The sequence below is a fragment of the Pezoporus wallicus genome, unplaced genomic scaffold (assembly GCF_028554395.1).
Source record: "Pezoporus wallicus isolate ANWC-B61680 ecotype Strahan unplaced genomic scaffold, APGP_CSIRO_Pwel_v1 contig_4710, whole genome shotgun sequence".
In the NCBI taxonomy this organism is placed as follows: Eukaryota; Metazoa; Chordata; class Aves; order Psittaciformes; family Psittacidae; genus Pezoporus; species Pezoporus wallicus.
Window position 1 is genome coordinate 684,796 of NW_026640647.1, and position 20,879 is coordinate 705,674.

General features: G+C 40.1%; 1 protein-coding gene across 1 annotated transcript; it reads right to left on the reverse strand.

Moving 5' to 3' along the window:
* Positions 1 to 512: 512 nt before the first annotated feature.
* On the reverse strand, positions 513 to 16,543 carry SLC40A1 (solute carrier family 40 member 1). The gene is made up of 8 exons (XM_057419769.1): positions 16,313 to 16,543; positions 16,068 to 16,135; positions 12,098 to 12,257; positions 11,214 to 11,329; positions 10,752 to 10,878; positions 7,304 to 7,546; positions 4,830 to 5,495; positions 513 to 3,716 (listed from the first exon to the last, which is right to left on the reverse strand). Exons 1-8 carry the CDS (start codon positions 16,353 to 16,355, stop codon positions 3,400 to 3,402), a joined length of 1,740 nt encoding a protein of 579 aa, XP_057275752.1. The 5' UTR covers positions 16,356 to 16,543; the 3' UTR covers positions 513 to 3,399.
* Positions 16,544 to 20,879: the final 4,336 nt, after the last annotated feature.

Below are 20,879 nucleotides of genomic sequence, written 5' to 3' on the forward strand. Positions count from 1 at the left end.
CCAAAGACGGATTTATCACACAAGCACATCCTAAATACGTGTAACAAGAAGCAATGTTGTATAAAACACTCAACTGATGTACTTTTCAAGACTAAAACCAGATTATTGTGCCTAATGTTTTCACCTAAAGGTTGCTGCTACAGAAGGCAGTCATCTCAAATTCAGTATGGCAAAAGATGAGTGGGAAGGTAAATCATTTGCTTTCCATTGCTCAGCAAGTCAATACACAAAACTGCTGCATCACCAGTGGTAGTCCTGGGTTGTAAGAGCACAACTTCACTTTCAGTTGTTGTGTCTTAAGTTATATCTGTGAGTGGTAAATTAAAAATCAGTTCAATAAAGACAGAGCTATATGGTCACAGAAAGGATTTACTATACTTGTTGCTTGATTTCTCCATATTATTTATGCTTCATGACTGTTTCCATCCCATCACTATGGAAAACCTTCATCTACCAGATCCATGCTAAATATTGCATAGCAAGATACCCACAAACTCAGTAAACAGAACAAATAATTTTTTATGTAAATTTATTCATCAGCTTTAACAATAGTAATACAAAATCAATGCTATGTCCAGCATAAGGTTGTATAATAAAATATGCTATTTTGTAAGATTGATTTCTAGTGGGTACTTTTTAAGGGCAGTTTTCATCCAAATTGGATACATTTTTTTTCTTAAATAAATAAATACAAGGCCAGAAATGCTTCCTTAATGGAAGTCCTGCTAAGTAAGACTTCAGGCTCCACATTGCTTCAAAGTACTGATCAGTACAGGTGTCTGCATACATCAGACTTACACAAATGGGGTGGGCTCAAGCAGCATACATTTTTTGACATCTGATCCAGACCAATAGATTCAAGATTTCAATTTAGACCTTATTATTCCTCTAAAAGCTAGCATCCACCTTTCTTCTTTCTCTTTTAGGATTGTCTTGCCTTCCAGGTGTGTATCTGCTCATATGAATCCTAGCAACATGTGCACAAAATACAGATGTCCAGTCCCCTCCCAATACTACTCTTCTTGGCTTGAGATCCAGACTGCACTACCTAGTAGAACTATTCATGAAACAAACTGCTATGCAACTCAAATAAGACTACATTGCTCTTGGTGGGAAAAAAAAAAAGGACAAACTTTGGAAACAGATGGGAATATAGTATGCTCCCAGCTCTATTTGTTATGTTTTTGGAGCTCTACAGACTTCAGGAATACATCCTCTCTGGGATGTCTGGTGCTCAGTGATTGCTACAGCATAAAACTTCAGGCACACTGGGCTCTGTAGGCTATAAACAGCCCACAAGCTGCATTTTCAGCTTTGTTTCCCTGATGGCCAGTGAGTCTAACAAGTACAATGGCATTCAGACATTCAAAGTGCAGTATGGAGGCTTTCACTGACATTTGGGCTACCTTTATTTATATTCAGCAATACTAAAATCTGGTCCCAGTTCAAATTAGATACATGTGAGAAAACATATTTGGCAAATCAGAGGTATTTTATTTACTTGTGACTTGTGTACTTATCACATACTGTACAGGCTATTCTTTGGGCATATTTATTCTGTAAATCTAGAAAAGTTTGTTTTATTTGTTTTCTGACTTTTAAATCCTGCTGATGGAGAAATTCCCTTTTCCTTAAGAACTTACACTCAGGACTGAGTCACAAATTTTTAAAACTACTCTAATTTACATATTTTACTTTATTAAAAACCTAAAGCTTGGTCAAAGTAAAAAACTCATAAAGCTAGTGAAAACATCCCTGAGACACTTTCAGTAACATAGCAGTAATGGGTAGTTTTGGTCCATTAGAGGAGAAGAACTGTTACATCCAGTTACTGAATACTGAGGGCTACAAGTACATTGGCTGTACATTCAGTTCCACTCCTCTTACAAAATATTGTATCCAAGAGAAAAGCCACATTCTATTTAGTTTGATACATAATGTAATCATTAAAAATTTTATGATGAATGGCTAGACTCAGCCCTGGTGTAACGCCTTTAATGTCAATGGAGCTCACACACTTACATTCTAGGGTTGAAGTCTGGCAACACAGATGACTGTGAAGGACAGTACCTAAAATACAAAATGGCTTAAAAGTTGCAGAGCACACCCTTCACAAGTTTATGGCGTATGTTTTTGCATACCAATTATTTTGCAAACAAACATTTTTACAAAGATTTAAGTTTAGGAGTCGTAGTCATGCCATAGGAAAATTCAGATCACCACCAGGTTCAACTCTACTGTGAGAGCAAAGTGTGTAGTTTCCACAAAAGTGCACATACAGTTACTGACTATGGAAGTACTGTGTTAGTAGACATGCAGGGTAAAAAAAAAAATAAATGCAAGAACTTCCTGAAAATCAGAGGGATATTATCACTCTTCATTGCTCCGAAGTTGCTTTAGAGGGCCACACAGTCCAACATCTCACTGTCTTAGCAGTATTTGAGAACAAAACAAGTCAAAATTCACATACATGTAAAACAGATACACGCAAGTAAACCACTTTGACTTCTTTTGCCTGCAATACTAATAATATATCAATACATCAGGCTTTAGTAGGGTTTCTGAAAATAACAGCAAAAATAACTAAAGCTGCTTGCAAAAACTAAGTTAGCCCTAGACTTTATCTTCCTGTACCAGTACTCCTGACCTTAGCACTTCCTGCTACATTAAACCTGAGCAGACCCGTCATTTGCAATTAAAAAAAGCCATGCTTTCTAATGTTACATCAACAGCTTCTGCTAAGATGAGGCTATGTTTTACTTTATCAAGTGCAACAGAAGTGTAATACAACATCTTTTACCTAGCACTCATCTAATTTGTAAGAAAACATGCAAAAAACCCTACAAAGGTGTTTCTGTAAAGTTAAACCAAAACAGCATACTAAAACGTATTTTGGGAAAACCTCAGAACTCAAGAGTCCACTTCAGGAATTCAAGAATGATGCTTATACCATTGTTCATGGTAAGGGGGAAAACAGGAAAAACTCCACAAAAAAATCAAATAATATATATCAAGTTATTCTGAAGCAACTAAAAAAACCACCTTGTTTCGCTCAATAGACACAAGAATTGTTCAGAATTCATGAACAAATTGAGCTAGTATAACCACTAAAGTATCACTGTAGGGGTCAGGAACAGGAAGTCAACATAACTTTTGAGATCAAGCACTAGATGTAGGGATCCTTTGAAACACCAGCTGTCAAGATCCAATTAGGTTGTCCTCTACCAAACATGTAACACTTTCACAGGGTCACTATGACTTTTAGCTCTCTTCGAACAGCTTCCTCAAACAGCTAAGTTATGCATTCAACTCTAGAGAAACACCTTAGGGTCACAAAAAGCAGTATATGTGTTTAACCACTATATTTGTGTAGCAAGTTAGTAAGAGAAGTGGATCCTCTCAGACAGTAGATGTATTACCAGTTGGTGAACTGTCAGACACTTTGGGATCAGGAGTGCGGCATGAAAAAAGTTGTTTTCCTAAGGTTTTCTGCGCAAATCTGAAGTACATTATGTGGCCCATGGCAACAAAAGACACAGAAATAAGCACCAATAAGCCAAAAGCTTCAGGATTTGGGGCCAAGATGACCATGATGAAGTGCAGCAAATCAAGAAGATAATTCATGGAGTTTTGGACACCGTTTATGATGCCTCTTTCAGATTCTACCACATTTTCTTGGAGCAACTGTGTGACAGTCAAATCAAAGGACCAAAGGCCTGTGGACAGAAAACACAGTTATCAGTACAACTGGACTTCTTATGATGAACTTTCATTGCTGGCAAAACTCAATTCATGCTTTCAAATTTTCCACTTTTGCCAAAAAAAGCACAGGACAAGGATAGTTTCCTGTCAGCCTGGAATGGATTTCACACTGACAGTCAAGGAATTTACTTACCCTTTACTAATATAACCTGAAATAATACATACAGCTTGACATATGAACTTGCCTGTAATATCTTGCTTCAACATATCTACCAAGTTAACAATGTTTTGTTCATCTGTTCCCTATTTAAACAGCTGGTTTACAGCTATTTACAGTGTATTCATGCTAGCTACAATTGCTAAGTTTTGCATTAAATGTTTGTAATGAAAAAAATAATCAAGCACATTTTAAACTATGCAGAATACGTAATTTACACCTAGTCTCTGTTAACACTATCTTCTATACTATTTTAGTCCATTAATGGTTCTGTTTTAAAAGTTTATCTTGCAAACAAACTTAATACATGTGAATAAATTATTTTATTCCTCAGAATTCTACAGATGAGAATTGCTGTTCATTACATTTATGCATTTGACTGCCTCTTCTTTTGGCAGATACTAATACAACACTAACCAGCAATGCCTCAATAAATTAAGTATCAGCCAAATAAAAGTTTGTTCTAAAACCCCTTTGCTGGTCAAAAGTTTAAAGGTTAGACAATTCATTTAATGAATGGATTAATTTCTTGAACTCCTAAGTTCGAAGGTTTTCTTAGCAGATGTGTTTTGTATTGTTTCCAATTAATGAATGGTTTTATATGGTAGCGAAGATATCTAGAAATGAGCAAAGAAACAAGTTACATTCACCTCCAACTGTTGCAACTTCTCTGCTATTAGTGATATATGATATGCAAGAAATTAGTACTGCAGTCTCTGCACTGGCAATACTATTGCAAGATCATTACATTTTTATGCAAAGTGTAATGAATTAGCCTTAGAAATATGATACAATGCTTCAAATGTAGCCCACAGGTATAAACTCAAACCTGTATTTAGTTAATAGGCATTGTGCTTTTATAACTAAAAACAGTCAATAGACCACATTTTAATAGAAATATAATACTTACCAACTCTAGCAGCAATGACTCCTGCAAACAGGAGACTAACAGAGAGCAAAGGCACAGGCTCAGGACTCATCTCTGGGTCGCTGTTAGCCGGAGTAGTAGACCCGTTGAACAAGTTGGGCATTTCAGTTGCAAAAAACACTTCAGGCTTATCTTCTGGAGATGCTATAGCAGGTAATGGTTCACTTTCAAACAGCCTAGCACTGATGTCAGCAAATGGGGAGACAGTCAAATCCATAGGACTTCCAGGCATAAACACAGAGACAGCACATAAGACCAGGCAAGCAAATTGAGCAACTCCAGAAATGAGGCCTGTGCGAACAAGGCCACATTTGCGACGAAGCCAAGTGAAAGCTACTGTTCCCATGATTCCAGTGACTGCTGAGGCACCCATCAAGAGACTTAGCACTGAGCCACTCAAACCCTGAGTGTAGGCATAGCCTGTAGTAATACAATCAAAGCCCAGAACAGTCATGTACAGAAAGGCAAGACCCATGCCTGCAAGAAACACTGGCTGGTTGTAGTACGCAACCCATCCATCACGGAAAGTGATGAAAGGCTCAGCAATCCGGGCACCGCAGCTCATCTCCTTCTCCTGTTGGGGCTCAAAGCCAGTTACATCTTTTTCAACAATTAACTGCACTCCTTCGGCAGGTTTCATGTCACTCTCTGTAAACAGAAATGTAACTGTTAGATATATTCTTGCCTGGAAAGTGCAGAGTGCAAACTAAGACAATTGTTTGTAGTTAGGAAGTTCACTGCTGCAGAAGTGCATCAGTTAAATTTTGCAATCAACCTCTGATTATTTAAATGTTTTAAAGTGTCCTTAAATCCCATCTGTCTAGTAAGATCAAGTAAAGTTTATCCCCATCAACTTAAACTCCTACTTATTTAATTAAACTGTGGTAGGAGAAAGCATGGCTTGCGTCTTCTCAACAGACTTGACACTGTACGCTCTATTTCCATAAAGAAATTATTTGCTTAATGAATGCTAATGTTAGTTGGCATTTAGCATAGCTTTCTAATTAGATGCACTAACCACAGAGAGAAGGAAATACTTAAACATCTGTCAATATCTCATGTTATATTAGAAGAACCAAGACAAAAAACCTTGCTGAAGCCTACCAAAGCCAAAAGCTTTCAAAATTTTAAAAAAAAAAGTAAATCTCAGGTCATGCTTTTCCACAATTCCATTTTCACTCCAATACAGAAGAATGGCACTTACACTGATGACAAACAATAATCAAAAAATCCCACAGCAGTTTTTAGATTAGCAGAGTAGATAAAAACGATACAAATGTTTGGATGCCTGAGCAGGGTTTTTACACTGTCAAGTTTGAAACAAACTCCACATACAGCAAGCGAGACGTGAAGCTTTTCGGCAGCTTTTAAAAATGCAAGTCCTCTGCTGAAATCAGAATACTGCAATGGCAGACTTTTTGTTACATGCTGACATTAGCTAAATGCTTCATTTCTCAGGAACATTCAAGAGCCAGCTTCAAATCTATAGAGCCTTCTATGCTCTTTATTTTGCTTTCCTATCCCAGGCTGAGATCAGCCTAGTCCAATAGCTCACTGGACCAGCTATTACCACAATGGATCTGCTGGTTATACTGGGCAAAGAACAGATTGCTTACTAGCTCTTAAAGAAAAAAAAAAAAGCCAGCAATTCTTCATAATATTTGTTTTAAAAATATAAAACCCACAGCATGCTGTAGTTGGGAGCCCATAGCATGAGCTTTCAGCAGTATTCATGTACTGCTACCTTAAAAATGGGAAAAGGCTTGTTTTGTATTCCAGTATCTGATGTTTCCAATACTTCATAATAAACAGTCTGCTTCTAAAGCAATTTTAATTTCTGACATGAAAACTATCTTAAGAAATGTTAATACCAATTTTAAGGTTGCTTATAGTCATAGCCATATAAATTGCAAATCAAAGTTGCTCATGTTGACCAAGGAAGCACAGTGAAAGGCTCAAAGTAGATTATTTTTTTCTCCATTTCCTGCAGCATGTGGAACTCACTGAAGCATGCCAGACTAGAAATATTACTACCTACTCTACAACCTCCTGAATGCCTGTTAGTACTGAGTTAGCAAGAAAGAGCACGACCTACACAGGCTGTTTTGCTTACAGACACTGCAGAGCAAAGGGTCCAGTTTATTAGTTATGGTATAGATGGATAAAAGCATTTCTTACAATCAGCCCTAAGTAACAGGGCAGACTTACTCTAAAAAATTAATTTAAAAAGGACAAAATTCATTCTTTGGCTGCATTTTAAGGGATTCCTCAAATGGTTGTAAATGTACTGTTACTTAAGAGCCTCTGTATCCACAACCTGAAACCTCCAAGCTATGAGTAAAAAGCTATACAGGCCTCAAAGCACTGTCTGCAGAAGACAAGAGTCAACACTTTAAGATCGATTGATTCAGTGAGTATACTGTGAATTTGAACAGTTACTTTTGTGTTTTCAGTACCTTTCTTTACATTCAGCTGTTTCAGTTCTGATTCTTCAACTTTTGCAGATTTGAGAGCCAGAGTAGGGGTTTTCTGATAAACCTTCCAGAGCAGCAGATATTCCACACACATCGACATCAGGTTCCAACCAGAAATGAATCCACAGCCAATCATTGGGGAGCCAAATGTCATTATCTGACCAACTGCCACTGGGGCCAAGATATTGGTCAACTGATCAATTCTTCTTATTGTGGCATTCATATCTGTCAAAAATCAGTTGACGATATGAAGCAATTGCTGAACACTTACAATGAAATACTGACAAATGTAATTGAGAATTGCACATGTATACACATCACACTAAGAAGTCTTACTCCAACTGCAAGTGGTTCCAGCAGGAGTTAGACTGCTGACCAGAGATACCTTTAAAGTATGTTAATGTTTAAGTTTATTGTGACCAACCAATATGTTTGTAAGCCAAAACCCTACTCCCACCAGTTTTGCCTGCCTGAGGTCTACCCGGTTTAGCATGCTGGATTCACAGTGGAAGTATACTACTGCTGGTAAAACTGTTAGTGATGGGATAAGATTACTCTTACGTCCTAGCGACATTATGGACACTTAAGCCTATTTCTGTAACATTCAAACCCTGCATGTACAACTCCAGACATTAAAAGGTACCTCATACGGCAGAATTCTTTCCTATAAAGATTATTCTAGCAACTACTATCTCCCAATATTGGGCCATATATTTCTTAATCTCCTCCATTCAATTCTAATAAATGGTGACCACAGTTCCCACCACGATAGCAGCAGACCTTTGAAATGCCTTTAAATTTCCTTATCGAGTCACAATGGTTGATGGCAGTTGTAGGCACTTTCAGAACTTAGTGAGCAAAGTCCTCACTCCTTTCTGTTCCACACTTTGATGTTTACAGTCAAAACAAGTAGTCTATTCTTAGCATGAATGCATCTTCCATTTGCTGGTAGGGGATGTCTCGCCCTCCCCAGTCTTATCCACTGGAGTGGCATTACACCCTCTGGGCTCCTGTAAGCTTCCAATTAGTGGTGCCATCATTCTATGCCTAGAAGTTGCCAGAGGCTCAATGGTTCTGCACATCAGGGCTTCAGGCTGCTTAAAAGTACATCTCAAACCCATTTTAGAATCCTATTATGAAATTGGAGATCTTGAAACGCAAGTGAAATTGTGTGTAACTATGAAGCTGCTTTTCTGAGTCTACAGAAAATTACTCCTTGCCATTCAAATAAATGTTTAGATTATTCTATTTAGAATTCAAAGTCAATTCAATGTTAATTATTTGACCGATGGTTAACTAAGATGAGTAAGCTAGATACTTGCATAACATTTGGCTTTAGAAATTCCAAGAACTAAGCTTTGGGGTTCCAAGTTATTTCAGGAAAGCTAATATTTCCACAAAGGAAAGAAACAAAGTAAGAGTCAATGGAAAAATTAAATCAAGGACAATGAAAAAGGGCAACTTTTTATTTCCCTAGTCCACTAAGCTACCTTTCCTCAAAGAGGAGCCTTAGTTAACAGTGCAAAGAGGTACAACAGTATTTTCAAACATGTCAATACTGGTGTTTGGTTTTTTTTTATGTTAAGAAATTTCAACAGTCTCCAAATTACATTATGATTAAACACATAACAACCCTATTCAGCCTGGAAAAGATCCTTTAGATATGTTTGTTAAACTAAGGTGCTTGGTTCAAGGGATTTTCTTGTTTTTAAATTAAGTTGCATGAGCATTCAGAGTAACCTCTTGCCTGATTCTTCAGTACAGAGTGTAAGTGGTCATACAATTCTGTCTGACATGAAGTAGCACAGAGGCAGGACTGCCTCCCATGTAGGTGTGGTCTGTACTTTATCTCATGTGTAGTAAGTAGTACAGGGACTGGGGAGAGAATTTGCTGAGTAAGAACTGACACAAGAAAGGTTAATGAGAACCACTAGGACTTTAAGGCTTTTATGGAAAGATAACTTTTCTACTCATGATTCACATGCATAAAGAAGTTAACCTGCACTGCTGTTCTACAAAAGGCATAACCTAGAAAGGCACTGCAAGGTCAAAAATAAACAGCCATGGCCGAATATGTGTATACCGGGAAACAAAAGCAAGACACTGCATGCATCTAATTAAAAACTAGCCTCTCCTGGATGAGATGGGCAAGTAAGATTTCTTCACTGGAGATAAACATCAGGAATAAATCTACAATATAGGATTCAAATCCCTGAAAGGACTCTGGCATATAAACCAAACTCTGGGCAATTTAGGCAACTTCAAACAAAGAGTCCAGAAAGTGAAATGCTGTCTAGTCCTGGAGGTATCTAAACTCTGCTTAAAGTTTTAAGTCAGGCTTAAAACTTTAGTCACAGAATTAGTTTAGTGAGCTATTAATGACTTGCCAATGTTAGGCTGTTCTGTGCCTTGTTTGCACTTCAGTATCAGTTCCTCTTCCTCGGGAGGCTTAAGTTCCCTTATAGGAATGATTCAGAGCCCGCACAACCTGCCCAAGTTCATTGCAAAAAAAAAAAAAAAAAATGCTGCTTCTCTGCTTCTCATACACTGTTACAATCAAAGCAGCAGCACAGCTAAGATCAATCATACATCCTTGGTTTGAATGGCCTTGGGACCAGCAAAAGTGAGTCAGGTTTAACACATCCTTGGAGAGGACCCCAAACAGTCTCTCACATTCAAATAGTGTCATAATGCCAAGCTGCACTAAAATTTGAATGGAAGCTCACTCTCTCTCCCAAAAAGAGAAAAGAAAGGTGGGAAAGGAGGAAAAATATTTGCGAGGCAAAAAATAAGATGAAGTCTGTAGTCTAATACCAAAGGTATCAGATGTCAGAGGAACACAGAGCTTTCAGCTCCAACTGAAGAGTGTTCACAGCTCTGAGTTAAGACATCTAATGCTACAGAAGTGCAAGATTTTAAACAGATTTGCATGAACAGCATTTCCTACTGGAAGTTTCCTGATCTGCCTCCTTTACTGTTCTGGACTTCATTCTCATGTACCTCTTTCTTTGATCCCTATGTGATGAGCCCAGTTATGCAAGAGTTTTCTGTTTCATTCCACAGACCTAAAAATAAAGTGTTGCAACACTTGGCTTTAAATGCCTGAAGTTAAATAGCTTTTCTATTAAACACTGGTTATTTGATTTAAGTATCTGGCAAGAATAAAGTTCTGACAAAGCTGCAGTAGGACTAAAAGGAGGACAAAACAAGTTTAGGGATGCCTAACTGAATTATGGTCACAACAGTAATTTCTAATTTCAGCAAGTGTAATCCAAAGCAGGAAAGAGGAAAATAAATGCTGCCCTTTTTACCTGCTGTTTTCTCATAATATATGGAACTCAAAGATGCGCTGACCTCTGTAAAACTCTAGTCTAAAAAACAAACTTGGAAAGTAATACATTGAAGGCATTAAAAAGGCAACATATTTCACCTGCCAGTTTGCTTCTGTCTTCCCCTGCAATCACAACAATCCAGTCCCTCTGAATTGTGATTGCTGTAGCAGTGCTGGCCAAATTGGCAATATTTGCTATTGTGATAACCAGGATATAGCACATCGTCTAGAGAAATGGGGGGGGAAAATTACAATGTGAGAAAACTGATGAAGGGAGATCTCCACTCGTACCCTGTAAAACCAGAAAAGACACTTTTGCATTTGAATTTATACATTTCAATGTTATTCTTCAGACAAAATAAGACCAAGTCTACTTTACAATTCCTGAAAGAAAACAACCACCTCTGTTTACCCAACCAGCTCAAAGTTCCCTTTTCCAGCTTTAGCTCCCAGGAATGTCTAAACAGACTAGAGAAAAAAAAAAAGAAAAAATTCATGTCTCCCATGCTTCCCAAAATTTCTTTGCAAGTTAATTCCTTATTAACAAGTTCAAGCACTCACAAGAAGCCATCCATGGTATAAGGTTAAAAGCTGTGTCTTAAACAAGAAGATAATCATCAGGATAACACCACACAGGATGACTGATGCATTCTGTACAACCAGGGATGTCTGGGCCACTGTTTTAAATCAAAGCAGAGAGAAAGAGTTATGATCAGAAGAATGAGCTAACTATAAGCTTAAGGAGGTTACAAGTAAGGCACACGCACAGATTCTTTAAAACTTTTTATTTTCCCATTTCCCCCCCTAAAATATAAGCGATAAAACTATACTTTGTTTCAGATGTTGAATCTTCCATTGTCTTAGAGAAACAAATATCTGTCATAACTTCACAGCTCTGAACAATTCACTGCTCTTAATTTCCAGTCCAAGTAGTTCTTTTCTCAATCAAAATCCAAACTGCACCTGTTTAAATGCTGACACTATTTTTAAGCGATGCTCTAAAATTCTTCTTCAGCATATCATGGAATGATATTGTAAGCTTTTGGAAAATAAGTATGTGTAAGAACCTGATGCCATGTTATTAATAAATGACTACAGACTACAGCAACAAGTAATTTGAGTGTATGTTAGTATTAGACAGTAAAGAATTTGGTCTGTAGCCCTTGAAGTTCTGTGCTTTTTACCTTTTGCATTTGTGTGCATCTCTATATATCATACAGGTTTAGCCTGAGTAGCAGACATAGCATGATGTAAACTGTTTTGCTCCTGTCCTTAACACTACCTCTGTAACCATTACCACTCTGAAAAACTACCCTTCTGAAAAAAAAAAAAAACATCTGCAAGCCCCATTCTCGTATTTGACTTGAAGAGTTAACTCTATTAGCCTTATCTTTGCCATTAATTTGATCCATCCTTAAGTAAATAACCTGCTCTGGGCATCTAACCTTTGAGCCTGGAGTTCTTGTCCACCCAGTCTCCAATAATGGCTCCCAGGAGAAGAACTGATCCCGCCACAACCAGTCCATAGACAGCCGTCAGGAGTAAGCTGTTTCCATAAAGTTCAACCAGGAATACAGACACAGCAAAATGCCACATACGATCTCCCTTTAAGAGTAACAGAGAATACATACACAGCATTACAATTTGTACTTTCCAAGCACATGGGTCGACTATCTTATTAATGCCCTGATGAAAATATGTAAGAAAATAAAGGTTTGTTACACATCCAGTGGTGTGCGGGGGGGGGGGGGGAATTTGTTTACTGGGGGAGATGGGTTTTGTTGGTTTTTTTTTTTGATGACTGCATCCCACCACCATTGTTTTTATCCCACTATCATCTGTTCTAATCAAGTGCAACATAACCGCTTGCAACACCACATTAAAAACCCCAGCTGTTTTCCATTATAACATTAAAGGACAAAGTCTGTTAGCAGCCACATGCAACAAATCCCAGAAAGCTTACATAGATTCTTCAGCACAGATCAAGTATTACCAACAGATTTATTGATTACTGTTATTATTTATATAACTTTTCAAGATTGCAGTTTGATCTCAGATGATCAAAACTTAAATGCTGCTTTAAAACATCAGAGCAACACAAGCCAAAGCTTGCTGTAATTCAGGATAGCCATGGTAAAATCAAGAAAGGTGTTGTCCTAAATATTAGCTAAAGTTTCTAAAGTCAATGGCTTAAGCTCTTTTTAATAATGTTAATAGGATACTATTAAGACAGAATATCAGAGCTCATTTAATATACGCAAACTCATTGCTAGTTCAACCTACTTAGCCTATTGCTGTTTACCTAGTGCTTAGAATACAAGCTTTTCATGTTGTGAGAGCACTTACTACAGATAAAAAAGAAGCCCAAAATCCTGAACATAGTCAAGCAGTTTTCATACTATACACAATATTTTTTGTTTTGCTACCAAAAGTCCTATATCTTGCTAATGTAGACATCAAGGTTTTTCTGCTGTCACATGATGGGAGTCACATCTCATTTTGCTTTTAAACATATTGCAAGAAACGCCCTACAGAAAATGCTTTATCTAATAAATAACAAAAGCAGATTAACAGAAGCAACTCATACTATTCTAGGGCACACAGTATGTTTACTAAGGGTCCCTAATATTAGTCTTTTATAAACCAGTCATTCTGCTGCCTTAAATAAGCAATTGCTATGTGATACAGCAACAGTAAAGGACCTCCAATATTCTACAGGACTGGGGGAGGTGTAACATAAAAGCACTTCTAAAAGGCAAAGTCTGACAAATCTAACATACCATGCAACACAGCAATCAAGATACATAAAAAGCATGCTATTTGGGGGGTCAAAGTTATTGTGAAGTTTGATTAACATCTTCAGCGTAGCTTAGACAAAGAGAATTTGCCTTTTAATGTTACTGAAGTTGTCTAAACAAGGTTTCTTCAAACACTGTAATGTGTAAGCATTCATATTTGCTTCCTTAACCACTGGCAGAAAAAAATTTACAACCCTATCATGAGGGAAAAATAAATTTACCTGTTCAAGAAAAAACTCTGGGGGATTTCTGTAATTTTATTTTTTATTTAAACTGATAAAAAAAAAAAAGGCAAACATAAGCATACCCAGAATATTTTGAACGGGCCAATCCACACAGATAATTCTGAGGTAACTGAAGCTGTACCAATGTGGAAGAATGAGCTTCTTTGAAGAATTCAAAATAAAAGCAAACAAACTCCACAAAACCAAAACATAAAGAGTGAACAGAGATAAATTAGTGTTACAGAAGAATAATATTAGTGAATTGCAGGGGTTTGAAGCAGTATGGAATTTCAAGCTAGGATCTATTGAAATTTAGATAGTAAATACTGCCTTAAGAAATCAGCAAACCATTGATTATATATCCTTAATCCCACTTTAAGATGTCTCAAATGTGGATATTTCAACACTTCAAAATAAATAACTACAGCTGTTTAGCCTCACCAGCCTTTTAAAGATGGTTCCTTCTCTTCTGTCATTATAATTATCCTTATAATCATCTCAGACTGAACTAAGACCAACATGTGAAGCAGCACAGGCTACTACCTACTGACAGGCCTCCCAAGGCCCGAGTAGCACAGACAAGGCTGGGAAGTTGCAGCTCACTTCCTGGAAATTATTAGGCCTGGTACCAACAAGGCAAAACCAGTTTTATTCTGTGCTTTCTTTATGATGAGTGATAGACAGCAGTGAACTAAAAACATATACGCAACAGCGTCAGGTCTGAGACTGCAGTTCAGCAGCACAGTCCAGCCTATTAAGATCAAGACCAAGGACATATTCAAATGCTTTACTGAACAAGAGCCCAAGACATAGTCCAGACTTTGTTGAAGTCTGAACACATGTGGAGATGTGACATGTATAATGATTTACAGCTCCTGGTATTTGGGAATGGCTTAGTAACACAGAAACCAAATTATCTCTCAATTCCAGCAAAACCACATTTCTAGCAGGTTTTGTATTGCAGATATGGCCATTTTAGAACAAGATGATCCATTTCTTAGAGTTCTGAAGATTACGGTGCTTGTTTATTACTCCTGTTAGCAAAACCACTCAAACTACAGGCCCACGACAGCTTAGGAAATACAAAAGTTGCAGTCCTGTGCCCAGTTTTGTGGAAGTTAAGTTGTATTTCTGTTGCTTCAGCACAGAAGTTGATTTGAGTCAAGATATTCAGCACAAAAGAAAGCACACTGGAACAAGGAGTACACCATTAATACAGCTAAGCAGCTGAATTGACACCTTGCAGCCTAATGTTCGTTATGGTGTGTGACACTGTTTTCAAACTCTGCTTTGTCACCTTTACTCATGAGCTCAGAGAGCAGCTCTGCTCCAGAGCTCTGAAGTGCTCATCAGAGAGGAGTAAGCAGGGCTGGCCAAATTGCCAGGTACAGGCAATGGCTGACAAACTGCTGCAGGGAACAACCTGGCCTCCAAACAGCAGCGAGACAAACATCACCTCTCAGCTACCATTAATAATAGGTAAAATATTGCACTTGTTTAAACAAGTTTGATACCACCCTGAGCCTTCTTCCATTAACAGAAACATCAATATGACCTTTCAGGTTAGTGAAAGTGAGGAGCTGCCAGAGTTCGCAATGCAATGTTGTAATAACTGTACCAGCCATTTGTTCAGTGCTATACAAAGCACACATTAAACCAATCCAAATCCAGGACTACACACAAAATAGGGAGTATCAGGGAGAAAACTTTCCACTTCTTTTGAATCAAGCCATTGGATGGAGACTTGAGATTGTACTATAAGATACCAATATTCTTCATTGTATTATACGGAATAGAAGCATGTAATCTATTTTTAGCGCACATTTTTAAGATTGTTAGTATCTTTCAAGTGAGTAAAAACTGGTGTAGCAAGTTACTTTAGTACAGAAAGCAAGCATTTCAGAAGACAGGCATTTTGACAGAAAAAGGGATGACATCTGGCACTCAACAGATTTGCTAGCGACTAGCTAATGGGTCCATCCAAAACACTGTATTTCCAACTAGTTAAGTGCACTTAAGCATACAGGTCCTTCAGATACATGCTGCAATGGACCATCTTTCATTCTGCTATAGACTACGCTTAATCTCTTTCACTTAGAACTTACTTTATAAAGAATCTCACGGGTTCTGTAGTTACATAAAACCATAAAAAGGTACAGAACTACAGAACCAGGCCTTCAGGAAACCTGATTACTGCACCACTGAAAACTGGATCTAGTGCAGCATCATACCATGTAAAGATGATGAAGGTCTTTAACAGCTAGGTGTTGTACCACGAACTCTGTCTCCGTGGTGGCGTCCTATTTTATGAGTATTTTTTTTTTTAAAGTACCAATAATGTTCATTGGTAGATTAATAAAATCCTACTTCCACCAGGCCAGTATTTTACTTACCCAAGTGGACAGTGCATGCCCAAGGTAAAGGAGAAACTTTGCCGAGGTAAAATAGGCAACCACAGATCCTAAACGAGAAACAAGAAACAAATGCTAAAGGCGATTCGGGCACACGCACCGAACCGCTGGAGGAACCCAACGCCGCTTTCAGCGCAAAGCCACCCGCGTCGGAGCCCCCCGTGCCGGCCCCACCACCATCGCCCGGCGAGCGGCGCCGGCCGCCGCCTCCCCGGCCGCGCACTGACCGCAGCGCCGCCGCTCGCCCGCCGGCTCCGCTCCCCGCGCCATGCTGGCCCGTTCAGCCGACAGGAGGCGGGGGGACGCGCGGCTTTGCTCCGTGTTGCCTTCCCCGACTTAGCTAGCACTGTAGCTGAAGTCGGAAAGCCTTTGCCTTATGCGGCGCGGGCGGCCGGAGACGCTCCGCCGCGGAGGGGCCGAGCGCCGTGGGACGCTCGGCGTGGTGCGAAAGACCGCAACAGCCCCCACGCGCGGTTGCTTTAGCCTCTGGAGAGCGCCGCGCACCGTCCTTTGTAGGCCGCGGAGGGACCGCCCCACACGGACCGCCCCAGGGGCGGCCCCGGCCCTCCATCAGCCCTGCCCCGGCCCGCCGCAGCAGCGGCCGGCAGGGTACGGCCACCGGGGCTAGCCGGGCAGGGTTTGCGTGCCCGGCGGCTTCCTCTAGGAGGGACTCCGAGACCAGCTCCAAAAGCGTCACAGTGTGCTTTCTGAAAGCACGGGAGGGCTGCCAGTGTTCTTCGCTTAGGTCTGCTCTTTCTTGTTGGCTTTCTCTTTTCTGACATTTTAAAACCTGTGAAATTCTTGATTATTCAAATACATCTAGAAGCTGGGTTGTAAGACAGGCATCAAATATCACAAGGCTGAAGCTGAAACACATGGAAATGACAGCTCTCCCAATTCATACCTTTCAAAAAGAACCCCCAACAAACTAACAAGGTACCAAAATTTAAGCTGTTTAACTGAAATAACCTGTTCTCGAGAAGATGATGCAGAATTCACTCATTTGATTCTGGCTCAGATGAAGTACCCTGGTTCCTACCATAAACACTGGTTTTTGCGTGACTTACTTCTGGTACTGAGCACCAGCAAAACCTGCATCTCCACAGAATGTACAAAGTCAAAATGTTCAGCAGGCTAGGGTTTTTTCCAGATACTGTAACAACAACTAAGAACTATGTCCTCATGCTTCAGAAAACGTGATTGCTCCTGACTGCCAAAGCTAATTTTTTTCACTGTGTAAGACTGCGAAGATCCCTCCTATATGTGTAAACTTGCTTTTGGTTTGTTTTGTTTTCTGGTGGATTGTTTTTTTTTCACCCAAGAATATAGGCCATCCCAGAAGCAAATGTCTGATGTAACAGACCAATAAGCTGTTCCGGTTTTGCCACTCCTGTGATCTTGTTCAAAGTATTTCTTGTATTAATTAGATGACTTTCTATGCATGAATCACAGTTTACCCTTTGCATACAGAGAACTATACCTGGGGAGAAATGATACAGAAATAAAAATCCATATAAACATAGGAAGCCTGAAATTACTATTTGGTTATCCTTAGAAAATGCACAAAATCTTTTCCCAGATTGGCATCAAAAGTAGGGGAAAGTTTCTTGATGGCTCATCTTATAAAGCCTCACTGCTTAAACTGTGTTCTTCCTTCCTAACAGACTAAAAGAGAATGATTTTTCCTAAAGCTGAACATTTTTAGTATTATTAGCCCATATGAAATAAATGACCTACAGTTTAGGTTTGGATGGACAAGGAGCTGCTGAGCAAACTCGGAATGAAAAAAGATGCTTACAAAAGGTGGAAGTGAGGGCAGATGGCCTGGGGGGAATATAAGGACATTGTCTGGGAAGCTAGGGACCAGGTGAGAAAAGATAAGGCCAAGCTAGAATTGAGTCTGGCCAGAGATGTCAAGGATAACAAGAAGGGCTTCTATAGGTATGTTGCCACCAAAAGAAGCACTAGGGATAATGTGGGCCCTCTCCAAAAGGAAACAGGAAAACTGGCTACCTTGGATTTGGAAAAGGCTGAAGTTCTCAATGACTTCTTTGCCGCAGTCTTCACTGGCAGATGCTCACATGCTGCTCAAAAGACATATGCAGGGAGTGGAAGAATGAAAACCTTTTAAGCTCACTGTAGGAGAGGATCAGGTTCAAGATCATCTTAGGAACCTGAATGAGCACAAGTCCATGAAACCTAATGAAATCCATCTGTGGGTCCTGAAGGAGCTGGCAAATGAAGTTGCTAAGCCGCTGGCCATCATATTTGAAAAATCATGGCAGTCAGGTGAAGTTCCCAACAACCGGAAAAAGGGAAATATAACCCCATTTTCAAGAAGGGGAAAGTGGATGACCTGGGGAATTACAGACCAGTCAGTGTCACCTCTGTGCCTGGCAAAATCTTGGAGCAGATTCTCCTGGAAGGCATGCTAAGGCACATGAAAATCAACAAGGTGCTTGCTGACAGCCAGCATGGCTTCACTAAGGGGAAATCCTGCCTGACCAATCTGGTGGCCTTCTATGATGGGGCTACAGAACTGATGGACAGTGATAGAGCTGTTGACGTCATCTGCCTGGACTTGTACAAAGCGTTTGACACTGTCCCACACGACATCCTTGTCTCTAAATTGGAGAGACATCAATTTGATGGATGGACCACTCGGTGGATAAAGAACTGGCTGGATGGCCGCACGCAAAGAGTTGTGGTCAATGGCTCAATGTCCAGCTGGAGACCAGTAACGAGTGGCATCCCTCAGGGATCGGTGTTGGGACCGGTCTTGTTCAACATCTTTGTCACTGACACAGACAGTGGGATTGAGTGCGCCCTCAGCAAGTTTGCCGATGACACGAAGCTGTGTGGTTTGGTCTATACACTTGACGGAAGGGATGCCATCAGAGGGACCTTGACACACTTGTGAGGTGGCCAATGCCAACCTCATGAAGTGCATGGTCCTGCACCTGGGTCAGAGCAATCCCAGGCACAACTACAGGCTGGGCAGTGAAGTGATTCAGAGCACCCTTGTGGAGAAGGACTTGGGGGTGTTAGTCAATGAGAAACTGAATATGAGCCAGCTTCAGTGCACACTCGCAGCCCAGAAAGCCAAACATATCCTGGGCTGCATCAAAAGGAGCATGACCAGCAGGTCGAAGGAGGTGATCCTGCCCCTCTACTCTGCTCTTGTGAGACCTCACTTGGAGTATTGTGTGCAATTCTGGTGTCCTCAACACAAAAAGGACATGGAACTGTTGGAACAAGTCCAGAGGAGGGCCACGAGGATGATCAGGGGACTGGAGCACCTCCTGTATGAAGATAGGCTGAGAAAGTTGGGGCTGTTCAGCCTGGAGAAGAGAAGGATGTGTGGAGACCTCATTAATATCTGAAGGAGGCCTACAAGGATGCCAGAGAGCAACTTTTCATCAGCGACTGTAGTGACAGGACAAGGGGCAATTTAGGCTGGATATAAGGAAGAAGATCTTTATTGAGAGGTTGATGAGGCACTGGTATGGGTTGCCCAAAGAAGTTGTGAATGTTCCATCCCTGGCAGTGTGCAAGGCCAGGATGGACAGAGCCTTGGGTGACATGGTCTAGTGTGAGGTGTCTCTGCCCATGGCAGGGGGGTTGGAACTAGATGATCTTAAGGTCCTTTCCAACCGTGACTATTCTATGATTCTATAACACAATCACCTTATGCTTAATTGGTTGAAAATCTATTAACTATCAGTGCTTTCACCTTCACTGACAATCTTGCTGTAGTCCAAAAGTAGATGCATTAAATTAACTCAGGTTTCTTCTGAAATGAGGTCCTGATTGGTATCTGAGTTACCAGTACCTTAGGCATGAAGGCAACACACAACCTGGAGGAGCACTGTGGGGTACCTGTGGTGGGCCCTACAGACCAACATGTTTGACCTGTATCTTTTCAAACCCTGTCCCTGCTGGTACTTTGAGCAACTGGCACATTTGATTACTGTACTAGATGGGTCCAGTGCCTGATCTGGTCTGTCAGGTACCACATGCAATATAGCAGCAGCAGAATTGGATCCTAAAGAGACAGATTTTCCATACAGTAAGACTAGGTAGGAACACTTGCCACTGCTGGTTGGACTTTCTTTGTTACTAGAGAACAATTTGGATGAATTAAGAGTTTAAATAAACATTTCTGGTCGAATGCTCACTGTACTTTATATATGTTCATTGGATTATATAGGTGAAATCATAGAATCATAGAATAGTTAGGGTTGGAAAGGACCTTAAGATCATCCAGTTCCAACCCCCCCTGCCATGGGCAGGACACCTCACACTAAACCAGGTCACCCAAGGCTCTGTCCAACCTGGCCTTGAACACCGCATTCACAACTTCCTTGGACAACCCATTCCAGTGCCTCACCACCCTTACAGTAAAGAACTTCCTCCTCACATCCAATCTAAACTTCCCCTGTTTAAGTTTGAGCCCATTACCCCTTGTCTTATCATTATTATCTTCATTATATTTTCCTACTGGGTAAAGAACCTTTCCTTTTTTCCTTTTTTTCTTTTTTTTTTTTCTGATACTTAATGCATGAGAACAGGCCAAGAAAACACACCTACTATCCTTTTATGCCTCATCCCTAGCAGTGTTAAAAGCCAGGCTGGATGGAGCCTTGAGCAACCTGGTCTAGTGGAAGGTGTCCCAGCCCATGGCAGGGGGGTTGGAGCTAGATGAGCTTTAGGGTCTTTTCCAACCCAAACCATTCTGTGATTCTATAATCCTTTGCAATTTAAAAAGCAAAGGCTCCTATATCTCTCTGTGAT

What these genes read in the sequence shown, in the direction of transcription:
- SLC40A1 (XM_057419769.1), bottom strand. Translation starts at nt 16,355, where the DNA reads ATGGCGCGGGGAGCGGAGCCGGCGGGCGAGCGGCGGCGCTGCG. An exon ending in AGACAGAAGCAAACTGGCAG is followed by an intron (nt 7,547 to 10,751) that starts GTGAAATATGTT and finishes GATTTTTGACAG; the next exon opens with ATATGAATGCCACAATAAGA. An exon ending in AGTCATTGCTGCTAGAGTTG is followed by an intron (nt 3,717 to 4,829) that starts GTAAGTATTATA and finishes TTCTGTCCACAG; the next exon opens with GCCTTTGGTCCTTTGATTTG.